The sequence below is a fragment of the Aethina tumida genome, chromosome 3 (assembly GCF_024364675.1).
Source record: "Aethina tumida isolate Nest 87 chromosome 3, icAetTumi1.1, whole genome shotgun sequence".
Taxonomy (NCBI): domain Eukaryota; kingdom Metazoa; phylum Arthropoda; class Insecta; order Coleoptera; family Nitidulidae; genus Aethina; species Aethina tumida.
Window position 1 is genome coordinate 27,188,418 of NC_065437.1, and position 13,824 is coordinate 27,202,241.

General features: G+C 31.9%; 1 protein-coding gene across 1 annotated transcript; it reads left to right on the plus strand.

Moving 5' to 3' along the window:
• The first annotated feature begins 9,414 nt into the window (after nucleotides 1-9,414).
• Nucleotides 9,415-11,874, plus strand: LOC109595666 (putative glucosylceramidase 4). Its single transcript, XM_049964645.1, has 9 exons — nucleotides 9,415-9,463; nucleotides 9,677-9,846; nucleotides 9,907-10,206; nucleotides 10,260-10,550; nucleotides 10,602-10,712; nucleotides 11,084-11,228; nucleotides 11,286-11,383; nucleotides 11,425-11,705; nucleotides 11,759-11,874. The coding sequence occupies exons 1-9, from the start codon at nucleotides 9,415-9,417 to the stop codon at nucleotides 11,850-11,852; spliced, it is 1,539 nt and encodes a 512-aa protein (XP_049820602.1). The 3' UTR covers nucleotides 11,853-11,874.
• The last annotated feature ends 1,950 nt before the right edge of the window (nucleotides 11,875-13,824 follow it).

Sequence of the window (13,824 nt, forward strand, 5' to 3'; positions counted from 1 at the left end):
TGTTTTAAGTATCATTATATAGTTGGTATGGAACTGTTTACCACCCTCAAACAATCAATTAGTCAATTGGTGTAGTGAACCAGCAGTCCCAGTGGTTCAAGTTGTGAAACACACTGCTTCAATTGCTAAAAATAAAAAAAGAAATACAAACAATACAACGTTGCTTCAATTATTTAAAAGCCACCAAAAAAAAGAAATGGAAATAAAACAATTTTTCAATACTATTGATAAATTATCTATAATAGAAATGTATAAAATATGCTGATAATTATTTCGTGCATGTTACAACAAGTTCCATTAATTTATATTCAACATTTTAGTCTCAATTAAAAACAAAACACATTTGGAGACTAGATTTCATAATTTTCTGTGATGACTGGGTAGAAATCGTGCTGTCACGAGACACAGAAATAGAGAATCTTTCCACACACATATGTTTTCTTTTTTTAACTTGTGCAAACGTGTTACATGCAGACATATACATATCCGTTACACGCTAGTACAACCGTCGTTTTTGTGTCTATCCTTTGCAGACACCATTATATTCATTAAAAAAAGTACACGGCTTATATTTGCGGCGTTAAACCGCGTCGGATTTCCATTTTCTTTGTTTGATTCTGTTGCATATTTTTCCCGGTTGTCAGGGGTAAACTTCGGACACACTTTTTTCGTCTATTTTTTCGTATTCATTTCAAGCAATTTTCAGTGTAAAACGTGAGTGGGCGGCGGAAACGATAGGATTCAGGTGGACGTTAATTAACTCGAAAACTAGCACAAGAAACTAATTTAATTGACACTGTATCAAATTTGATCTGCCAAGCACATTCTTCTAATATAATTAAAGATTCGATGTTTATTAATTTAATTTCTTAAATGTGAAGGTATAAAAATAATTTAAATATAAAATCATTTATTTTTTTATACCAAAAAGAATTTTTAATTTAATAACAATACAAATTAAAATAAATTGCACTTAAAACCAAATTTATTTAATGCTAGATTTGTGATAAAAATGCTGAAACATAAAATCATTGATATTCTGATTTTTTTAAATAATTCGAATTATATTCTTAAAAAGTGTATATGCTATCAATATTTAAGAATTACCATTTGCTTCCCTTATTTGTGTCCGTAGACAAATCGGGCGTTCAGCCATCACTAATTACAGACAAAACGCGACGAAATCGTAGAGATATGCAAATAAAATTAAAAAAAAAGGTTTAATTAAGATCCTCGGAGATAATTGCAATAAAAAGCTTAACAATTCCGCTTTCAAACGGCCGAATTATGCCAACACGGAGCAACTGGATAAACTGCAAGCGCCCAAAAATAAAGCAGCTTAGCTTTGGCGGTCGGTTGTGGAAAAAGGACGTCTTCTGGCCGTTGTTTCGTTCCTTAATTAACCGCAACAATTACAGTAAAGGTGTACCTTTATTACATCTACTTCCCACTTACCGTTCATTCTTATTTCCGCCACGACTAGTCCCCATGTTTGTTGCCGTCTTTATTCAATTAAGGTCGAGATTTGTCCGACGATATGGATATGATTTAATGCACAGATTTCGGAAGTAAAACAGTTTTAAAAGATTACCCGACGTCCATTGACGAATAGCAATTTTAAAACCCTTCCCTAAATTGGACGTCGTGTGGGAAAACATAATAAAGCCCGGCCGGGGATAAAGCAAATCCCCACGGGACGGCGAGCCAATGGCCACAATTGTCCGGGTTGTTTCGCACATGCATTTTCCATATGCATAAAAGTAACGAAGTTTTAGCTGAAGCCGCGTAACTCTTTCCGGCTTATGTAAAATTGAACGGTATGCCATTTCATCACACGGTAATACTCCGGTGTTAGCCAGTGACCGATATCCCTTTCTGCTTTTAGAGCCTTTCCTCCAATGCTATTCCGTCGCAGATATAAACAATCCAGTTTGAATAAGTTATGGCCGGCGGAGAGTATTGTTCGGTTAGGGAATTTTATCCGATTTTGAAACTGGAGAACTTTTCTTTCTTTCTATGTATATTGCGGAGAGTGGGACGGGAATAAATTTGTATTTATGTGTATTTGTAAGTATTACCAGAAAAAGAAATTTATGCATCTGGAAAAAATTGTGGATTCTTGAAAGATGCCAACTTCAGTATTGATCGTCCTTCAGAATTATTTAGACATTGCGGAAGATGATGTAAAACAATGTGGAAGTTTGGGGTCATTTTATTTCAGGATTTCAAAAATTAATATTATCTTCATTTCACATTAAAAGAGTTGTGACTAAAATACTTAACATTTTTTTTATTATTTTATTATTAAGTTAAAATTTCACCACAATAAAATTTTAATTGTGGTTGATTAGTATCCAATAATCCATTTATGTAAAGGTTAAAGCTTTCCTGACCATTGTTCCCAAATCTATATTTGTTCGAGTTTATGAGTCCTCAGTACTCCTGGGTCACAACATATAACTTAGCTAAGTATCTTACCATATTGTTACATCCTCATGTTGGAAACACCCCAACCTTTATCAAAGATTCCACTCATTTTGTTGAGATATTGAAAGGATTAAATCTTTATGTAGATGATAGACTGGTCAGTTTCAACGTAGTGACTTTTCACTAAAGTTCCTGTCGATGAATCTTTAAACGTGATATCAGAAATATTCCCTCCATATATAGTAGATCTTTTACGTACGTGCCTTACTGAAAGCTATTTCGTTTGGAACAACAAATTCTACGAACAGACTGAAGGATTAGCAAAGGGTCTTATTAGTCCAGTGATCGCTATTTTCTTGATTGATTGCAGATGCCGTGATTTAAAACTGAAAAGCACTACTCAAGGATACTGTTTTTTTTTTTAATGGGGTGATAATTGAATGCACCAAGAAGCCACGATGAATGTTAAATTGTACTAAAGCTTCGAGTATTCAAATTGTCTTTAACGCGATGAAAAAGTGTTAGTTTCGTTAGTCATTTTAACTGGTAACGTCTTAACGGCGAATTATACGGGGTGATTCATGAGAAATTGTTAATTCGATGACTGGTGGATGTAAATGTTGAGCTCATGACATCAGGTTACAAGTGAAGTACCGGCAGGCAATTTGGCCTGGCTAAGGAAAATTTGAAATGATATGAAAAATATTCACATAAACACATAGTTTTTACAACAATAAACTTTAAACATTAATGGTACCAGCAGGTACTACCACAAAAAATACTAATTTAAATATTTTTAGAAAACTTGCCAGTACACCACAATTTTTACAACTATATGCTTTAAATATTAATAGTACTGATAGGTACTACCAGAAAAAAATACTAATTTAAATATTTTTAATAACCTTGTACTACATCTTATAATAGAGTAGGATAATAAAGCATACGATTTCAATTTGATTAAATAATCAAACAACCAGTTATACGTTGAGTATTTGAGATAAAGGGACATACTTAAAAAAATCATTAATTTTGTGATGTATACAAAAAGGACACTCAAAGTCATCAGGATCTTGCTTTGACAAAACGACACATGATTCTCGGTATCATTTGCAGTACCATTGTTAATTATAGTGATGGTTTTTATCTCTTTGCTTTGTGGTTGATGTTTATTTAATTCTTTCTTTTCATTACTATTTTTGTCAAATATTTCCATCATGATTGGAGTTCCTCTGTAATTAATTGAATTTTATCTATATGTTGGTGGTTTTTGAATTATTTAATCAGAGATGGGCATAACTTAATGAAAAATGTAAAAATTTCCACAATCCCAGATTGAGATCTGCACAATTTCTTTACCTTTCTACCTTTTCTTCTTTTGATTGAAATTCAAACATTATAAAATTGAAGTAAAAATGGTGGATGCAATTACAAATAAAAACAATATTAAACATTTTTAAAAATCATATTATTAGGCCTGCAGTTTTAACATTATTAAATAATTAGACAAGTTAAATATGACTGATAAATAATCAGAGAGATGTAGGAAATGAATTAAAAATTCTTAAAAAATCAATCAGTCAATCAAACTTTCTTTCCGTATCATTACGTGGATGATACTTTCGTGATATGAAACATGGACAAAAAAACTAGATAAGATTCTAAAACACCTAAACTCTCAACATAACAATATCAAATTCACAATGGAATTGGAAAAAGAGAACCAAATACCTTTTTTGGATGTCCTAGTAAAAAGGGTCACACACACACTGATAAGTATGTATACATCGGTACAACAAAACGTTCAATAGGAACTAGGATTAAGGAACACAAGCGAAACTGCATCCTAGAACAATCGTAGTCTGCTGTAGCTGAACATGCACTGTTAGATGGAAATCATAAGATAAAATTCCAAGATACACAATTCCTTGCCTCGATCACAAGAGAATTATTAGGGAAGTAATTGAAATCCACAAACACGGAAACAACTTCAACAGAAAAGAGGAAGCATTGAAGCTTGATAAATTATGGACACCAGTGCTCAAAATCACTAAAATTGCTAAGCATGTAAGAACGGCCAACGAACAGTAAACCCGAACAACTATAAATATAGATATTCATATTCTTCTACTTTGTTTTTCAGAATATTTTTCTTTATCCCAGTGCGGAACGGTCCTGCTGCACCGCGATGCGACTTCCATAACCGTAAAATCCTGCGGCGTTGGAAATCCTCACCCGGCCTCGCCATCACGCCCGGCCCATGCACATTCATGTAAGCACATGTAATTAGACCAGTCCTACGATGACCGCAACTCAGCTGCAATCTGTTCGAAGGGGGGGCGGTAGACGGCCATTCCCATTTATTGCCCGGATGGCCCACGACTTGATTGCGATGCTCGGCGCAAACCGGGGGGCCATTTGGCGGACGGTGCTGCCGCCGGGCATGTTCTTACTTGCTCAGCATAAATTTCGATTTGATTCGTCGTAAAGTTAATGAACGGAGGACGGATGGGGCACAATGTGGTGTGTTGTTTAATTGAGGCAGACATTCCTTCCATCCGTGTGAGGGAACTTTGAGGCATTTGTTACAAAGTGTTTCGATAGAGAGAATTTACAAGTATTTATTGGTTATAGTTTATGAAAATTAAGTATACTATAATTTTGGCGAATTATTTTGACAGTTTGGATTCTTTTTAATCATTTTCCTAACATGACTTTTATTTTTTAGACTGGAAACAATCTGACTCATCAACTTAAATTATCATGTTTTGTTGATTTATTGAATAAAATAAATTAAATTTATTATGTAAGATAAACAATAATAGAATTTTATCTGAAGATAAAGAATTATTTCATTTTCATGTCGATAAATACTGACCGTTTTTATGAAACGAGATATCTTTTTTTGTAAAAAATAATTGTGGAATATTATTATTATATTTTCTGTGACCTACATTAAAACTGGCGCATCAAATATAATTCAGGATAGCGTTATTTCTGCCTAAAAGGGCCATGTCGATTTCTTTATTCATACCTTTATTGGGTTTCCAGTGAGAAACCTAATATAATAATATATTAAATAATGTGGTAAATTAGTTTAAGGATTAAAAATATAATCTCACAGTTTTTGTTGTTCCAATGAATAGACTAAAACTTGCCTAACAATAAATTTCATTTTAATTTTTCTCGTGCTTATAAATTCTAAATATTGAATAACCCTCATTGAAAACTCCGAAGTTTAAAAAAATGTTGATGGATGATGTTCGAATAAGTAACTAAAAGCCACCGGATTGAATAGAACTTGCGGCAACGATAAATAATTCATTGTAAATTCCCAAAACTACGTGAAACACGGGGCTGAAGGCGGCTTAAAAGTATTTTTTTCGACGACTTTATTGTTCCGCGAATAAAGTTCGAAACATAATTCCCGCCACCACAGCATTACATTCGATACTTCTTTGTGCGTGAGCTCTCGGGTGTCATGATGAGGGTGAAATAAGAGAATAACTCGACGCAAACTTTATTGTAAAAAGTCCGTGACGACACTTTTTGCTAAAACACCAAAAGCTTCGCCGTTTCTGCCCAAACCAAAACTCTCTAACTCGATGCCGTTCCCGTTGCGAAGCCGGTTTTTGTTCTTATACCCACAAGTTTTAATTGGATTAATCTGCCGGAGTTACGTCTTTCTGTGTGTACATGTATGTCGTCCGCGATAAGACCCCCCAAATCTCCGAATGCCTATATTCATGAAACTTTTTGTGACCCCCGGTTCGTTTGCAGATCCCAAGTGGGGTCAGTTTTGTTCTATGAATCTGAATGTCAAATTATAGTTATATAATCAGTCACAATTATAATTAGTAGGTGTCGTTTACGTCACAATAAATTATGATCTTTACTTTTAGAAATTGACAAAATTTGCACGTTTTATTCGTAAATTGCTTCCTGCCTATCTGTATTTGTATTTGGCAATTAACTCAAGCTAAAAATTTGCCTTATACATGTACACTCCTGGACAAAAGTTTAGAATTCAATAATCAACAATGAATGGTTTAAATAAAATTACTGTTTTATTTCCTGTATAAGGGATTAATAACAATATTTCTAGAAATTGTATTTACTTTTATTAAGATATTATAAAGTAAAATAGAATTTTATAAAAAAATTAAACTTTTTTATTTGAACATAAATTTGGAAACCTTATGAAATAATTTTATTTTTGAATAATAAACCAAAAATAAATAGAAGCATTTATATTTTGTTGCAGCTTATATGACTGCTGCACACCTTTTGTTTATGGAGTCAATCAATTTTGTAGTAAATTCTGAAGGTACTTTTTGCCATTTCATTTAAAATCTTTTGAATAGTTTTGTTTTATTTTTGATTGTGTACTACCGTATATTCCTTTCTAAATAATCGCAAATATGTTCTGGGGTTTAAGTCCAGTGATTGTGAAAGCCATGGCAAAACTTGTATTTTTTTTTCTTTCTTAGAACCAGTCTTTTATGTACTTGGAAGCATGTTTGGGATCGTTGATCCATATTTTCGGTAACATAGACCAAGGGGCCAGCATCGTATTGATTGAAACAGTCCACTCCCTGTTTAACTGTCGGTAATCGGTATTTTTTATGGAACCGTTTACCTACTGGTCGACTCACAAAATTGGCACACTACAATGAGAAGCTAAACAATACTGGTCAAAATAAATTAAATTTAAGGGATCTTGGTAAAAACCTGGGCTTTAGAATTTTTTTATATTATTTTTCATAATTATTGTTTATTTGTTGTTTTAAACAATTATACCCCGAGGTCATTTTCTCATTTCTCCTCCATCTCAATAGACTCGGTCAATTTTTCGAAGGACAAATGCCACCGACAAGCATTCGCGGCACCATCACAGGCAGCAACAGGTCTTAGGAAACGGCCAAACGTTTCGCGGTATTATGCATTCCGGATGCAAATCCAATTTTCGGTGTAACGATCGTCGCCGTCGATTGCAACGGAAGCGTAGCTTTTTCCTGCAGCTTCGCCCGCTTTACCGGTTTTAATTGGCGGTCGTCGTAAATTTCGCCGTTATTAACCCAAAACTGGAATTATTAAATACCACGGCAAGTGTGGTGCATTGATTGTGAGCCTAAGGCCGTTTTATTGGCGGACCGGTTGTACATGCGATTTTCGTGGGGTTAATTGTACTAACAATGCGAGATAATTTTGTCATTCGGATGATCAAGCATATGGCTAATTTTATGGCCACTAAACAATTTTGGATAATATGTTTAAATTGCAACTGAATGCATACATAAATATTTTGAATAGTTTATTCATTATTAGAACTTCTAATTTGATATTTTATTATTTAATTAAATATTCAAATAATCACAAATGTCATTTATTTAATAAATTTATTTATTAATTAAAGTGAAGAAGAATTATATTCATTTGTACATTTTATAAATAAATATACATATTTTATTTATTTAATGAATTTAATTATCAAATTAAAATGAGGCTGGCTTTGTACATTATTATAAATATATATTATATACAAGCTGTTTATTATACTTCTATAAACAAAAAAATTTTAATTAAAAAAATTTCATGTGAAAATTATTGTAAAAGCAAAATTGGAAGAAATTTCGGTCCTCTGGAACAATTTGGTTTCGAAGAAAATTTCCCGTATGAGTAGTAAATACTAATGAGCCATACTTTCGAAATTTATTGGGTGTATTAATTACTACAATTACGAGTGGTAACCTTAAAGAAATATATGTACTTACAGTATATATATTATATATTATATATAATATATATTATTATATAACGATGTTACGAAAAACGTAAAAATTTACTAAAAACGTAAAAAACTACTAAAATCTCAAAAATTCATTAAAAATATGAGAAATTACTAAAGACGTAAAGTGTATTAGTTCCATACGATCAAATTCCATACGATAAAATTCGTTCGATCATTTTCCATATGATCAAAATCTATACGATCATTTTCCATACGATTAAAATCCATACGATCATTTTCCATATGATTAAAATCCATATGGTCAAATTCCATACGATCATTTTCCATACGATTAAAATCCTTACGATCAGTTTCCATACAATTAAAATCTATAGGATAAAATCCATACGATTAAATTCATACTGATTATATTACATAGTTTCACTTTAATAACTTTATGAAATTTTATTTTTTACTAATACTAATTTTATGAAAAATCGTTAAAAAGTAAAAATAAATAATTCTAATTCTTCCTGGATTCCCAAAAATTACTAAAAACGTAAGGAATAACTAAAAGACATAATCATTTTATTAAAATAATAATTCTTTTTAATTTAAATTAATTTTATGATTAACCAGCTGTACCCGCAACTTCGTCCGGGAGGCGCCCGACGTGACCGCCCAGTGGTGGCATGTGCGTGAGCTGCCCGTGGTACTGGACAGTACTTGGACATTGCAACATTACTTTATTTTTCTAAAATAAAAAAAAAATTTCTAAAATAAAAGTAGCATAAGTTACTCCTTATTACATCAGCTACCTGCCAATAAAAGTCCCGTCAAAATCGGTTCAGCCATTTCAAAGATTAGCGGGAACAAACAGACAGACAGACAAAGAGACAAAAATTGTAAAAAATGTTATTTTGGTGTATGTACCGTATTTATATTCATATGCATGTAGTAAAAAACGGTTGTTTCAATATTACAAACAGACACTCCAATTTTATTTATATGTATAGTTATATACTTAGCAATTGGTACATACATACATTTATATTCAATAAATAGAAAAATATTTTACTGAACTGAGATGATACAGGTGTTCCTAAATCAAGTATAAATACTCTATAATCTTAAAAGTAAATTAAAGATATAATCTAATCATAACAATAATCATATCATCATAACAATAATAATCCCGATATTACGTATATTGTATATAAGCAACAGCTTATAACTAATTAATAAGTCAGAGCACAATGAACTTCACTGTGAGACTAGGTGTATTATTGGCTTTAGCTAATTACGGTATGTATGATATAATATAAATAACTGCATAATTTCATACTATTAGTAAGGTTCGACAGTAATATAAAACTAATTATTTTAATTAATATTTAATTAATAATAAAAGCCAGCATAATTAGATTCAACTTTTAACAAGAGTAACTAGAATAATTATTTTTAAATCAATAGAAATATTTATAATAATTAATGTAATTTACTACTGTGTTAATACAGGTTTGGGCAAAGATTGTAACGAATTGTTGACTGAGTATGGCCGTGTGTGTGTCTGTAACGAAACTTACTGTGACACAGTGCCAATTTTAGCCGTTCCGAAAGACAGTTATCAATTATTCACCACCAGCTCAGAGAAACTGGGATATACTACTAGCACTGGGCCAATTGAGGTAATTGACCTAACAAGGCATGACAGAATTGCTAAAAACTAGAATTTGAAATTATTTTAGGCTGTGGGTCATGGAATAATAAACAACATAAAAATTATATATAAACAGAAGCAAACTATTTTGGGATTTGGTGGAAGTTTTACGGATTCGGCTGGTATCAACATCTATGCTCTTCCAGAGGGTGCACAAGAGCATCTTTTAAACAGTTATTTTGGAGACGAAGGAATTTCGTATAGTATAGCAAGAGTGCCCATTGGAGGAACTGATTTTTCTACGAGACCGTACACTTACGATTCCGACCACGATGGTGATGTGGATTTGGAGCATTTTGCTTTACAAGAAGAAGATATCCTTTTCAAGGTACTTAGAGAATTACTTTTAACGTTCTTTTAATTAATTAAGTTTCACCATAGATTCCTTACATACAAAAAGCTTTGCAACTGACAAAAAATAATCTGAAACTATTTGCATCAGTTTGGACAGCACCACCATGGATGAAAACCAACAATGATTACGCAGGAATCGGTTTTTTAAAAGAAGAACATTATCAAGTTTGGGCCAATTATTTCATTCGTTTCTTTGAAGAGTACAAAAACAATGATGTTGACTTTTGGGCAGTAACCACTCAAAACGAGCCGATAGATGGATTTTTGCCAAGTTTTTTGAGCAAAATTAATAGTATGGGCTGGACCACTTCTAAAATGGTAAACAATTTAGTTGCAAATTATAAAATCTATCATATTAAAAAATTTCAGAGTAAATGGATCAGCGAAAACTTTGGTCCTACCATCAGGAATTCATCATTTAATCACTTGAAAATCATAGTTCATGACGACAACAGGATAACATTGGCCTTGTTGCCCGCTGTGAGTAATATTATACAAAATTAATTGTAGTCAATCACTTTTTTAATATTGTCTAAGTATTTGAAAGGATCAAAAGGGACTAAGCTATATTGAAAAAAAATAATACGAGATGAAGCCAAAAGGCTTTGGGTTTGAATATTTTACAAAAATTTTCGTTTACCTTTCGGATTATTTATGATTGAAGACTTATGAGTCAGTTAAGTTAGTTACTTACTTACATATTCATGAAATTTAAGCATTAAGAGGATGGATATCGATATATTTTCCCAGATGTCTAAAGAAAGATAATATTTGGAATTCTTAACAGCATTAACGCTAACTGAATTTGCTTTTACTTCTTTTGACCACTGATTCTTCATTCTATGATGTAGATATTGGAAAATGATGAAGTAGTCCAATGGGTTGATGGGGTTGGATTGCACTGGTATGAAGATTGGTTGTTGCCCGATTCCCTGGTTGAAAATGCAAAATCGTCCAAGAAAGATTTGTTTCTATTGGGTACTGAAGCTTGCAATGGTATGTTCAATATTCATATAAGCATATAGGTAAAAATAATTTTCATAACCAATCCAGGATACATGTACAAAATGGGTTTAGATAAATCTGTCAAACTGGGTTCGTGGAATAGAGCAGAGGACTACATTAATAATATAATGAAGGTGAATGTTGATAAATTTTATATCATATATAACTGCTAATACTTGAATTGTAGGACATCAATTTAGGAGTAGGAGGGTGGACAGATTGGAACATGATTCTAGACGAACAAGGAGGTCCATGTTATATTAACAATTTTGTGGATGCTCCTATAATTGTTAATAATTCGACAGGAGAGTTCTATAAGCAACCTATGTTTTATGCATTGGGACATTTTTCAAAATTTTTGTTGCCTGGTTCTATAGTTTTGGATACAGATGTTACATCTGAATTTGCCATAAAATCTGTAGCTGTATTGAGACCTGACAATCTGACAGCAATAATTATTTTCAATGAGTAAGTAGAAAAATGTTAATAAATTAAAAATTTTTGTTAATATTATATTTTAGAGAAGAGAAGGAAGCAACTGTGAACATAAACGACGAAAAAGGGAATGTTAGTGTTCAAATTCCAGCAAAATCAATCAATACAATTCTTTTATAAATATTTTAAATATCATTAAACCCTAGTCTGCATAAAAATTTAATTTATTTATGTTAATGAAGTATAATACAAAAAAGTTTAAAGTTGTTTCGACGTTCATTATTCAGAAAATTCGTTGTTAGTACAAAATTAATACTTTAACGAGACCTATTGTTTCGATAAATTTAAATGGACTGTATTAAGAGAGAGCGAAGAGAATAAAATTAAATCATTTTCATTTAATTCAAAATTCTTTAGTTGTTGACGTGAAAAATATGACATTAAAAGCCTCTCACTACTCACGGTCGGTTCGTCAAATGGATAAATTAGATTTTAACAAAATATTGTTATTAAATTATTACCTACATGTGTATACATATTAAATTAATATAATTAATTGAACACTGAATATGTATGTTGAAACAGGGATTTAAATTTTATATGATAAAAGTAATATAAAATAAATTAATTACAATCTTGTTGTTTTAAAGTAATAATTTATCATATTAAAATGTATGCTAAAATCAAAATGTATAAATGTAAAAGCAATTTTTAAATTCAAATTTCCACTTCAGCAAATGAAACGCCGCTGGTAGAGAGGAACGCTTCCTGCGAAATAAAATAACCCAGTAATTCTATATTTTTTCTCCGACAATAAGTTAATTTGCATTTAAGTCGGACCACCACGAAGTTAAATATTAACACATAATCGCAAATATTTGCCGAAATAAATTCCTAAAGTCGGAGGTTAAATTGGTTTCGAGCGTTTTATTTGACTTTTCATCGGGCACCGCGGCGCTTTTTAATGCCCTACTAATAAAAATAGCCCTTCAATACGGGGGTGGAGGAGTGCATTATTTATTTTTAATTTTCAAATGCAAATTGGGCATCGCGATATAAACGACAGTGGCAGAGTTCAGTTGTCATTCCCATTTTTATTTAAATTGATATATTCAGCAGTATAAGTATGTAAATATAAAATTAATTCAAGATACATGTTAAGGAAAATATGAATATTTATTTAAACAAATAATTTTTGTTTGAAAAAAGAATTTTGAGGAAAATGTTTCACTGTAGTAAATTATAAATAACCTCCTCCATAAAGCCATCAGCCCCTAAAAAATATTCGGGTCACTTGTGGTTCTCGCTGAGAATACAAATGTCTAAAAAATAAATTTAGGAATTGCCGTGATACGTACAGACCGTAGCAACTAATGTATCAGTGGGACAACAAAGAACCCATTGCACGCGGAATGCGTGGACCCACCAGTATGAGATTTTCAATTTCAACACATCAACTTCCAGGATCCGATGCGGAACGTGCGGCTTTGAATACTAAAGACGGTCCTTTACGTGCCGTACTTGTAACTGCCCTTACATCATCTTGAGACTCTAAGTGAGGGACGAACTGACTCAAATTTAACATTAACTTACCAAATTATAATACGGTTGTCGATGATTGAACGTTAATATTTAAAGAACTGGCATACTAAATTTTATGTTCAAAGGATCTCAAAAATTCCTTTTCACTGATTTATTGTTATTTTATCTTTTACAATTATTTAATAAGAAGTAAATCATCGTGAAAATAAAAATAGAATTTATTTAGTAAAATATACAAGAAAAGTTCCAGTTTACCCCGTAGCATGAGATTATTAATGTGTCTGTTGCGCCTGATGTCTCACTCAAGATTCAAAAGCTTTTTGATAAAGTGGACCCATTTTAATTGATAAAAGTTTATTATACTTAATTTTTAAGCATGAATTTATATTAAACTAACACAAATCAACTGTGCTGTCAAATAAATTTCAAAAAGACTCTTCGCAACCTCCCACACATATTTACTTTGGAACAATACGTGTTACGTCCATGTCACATTTGATCGAGTGGCATTTTTTGGAGGAACACGCGCGATTTTTGCTTTTGTTACGACCGCTTCTATGTAGATGGGACAAGTATTTATGGGTTTTGAGGCGGCGGTAAAAATGTCGTA

Bases quoted from the DNA above. Each gene is read 5' to 3' on its own strand.
- LOC109595666 (XM_049964645.1), top strand. From the start codon at position 9,415: ATGAACTTCACTGTGAGACTAGGTGTATTATTGGCTTTAGCTAATTAC. The intron at 10,551-10,601 runs GTAAACAATTTA...AAAAAATTTCAG, and splicing joins GCTGGACCACTTCTAAAATG to AGTAAATGGATCAGCGAAAA. The intron at 10,713-11,083 runs GTGAGTAATATT...TCTATGATGTAG, and splicing joins CATTGGCCTTGTTGCCCGCT to ATATTGGAAAATGATGAAGT.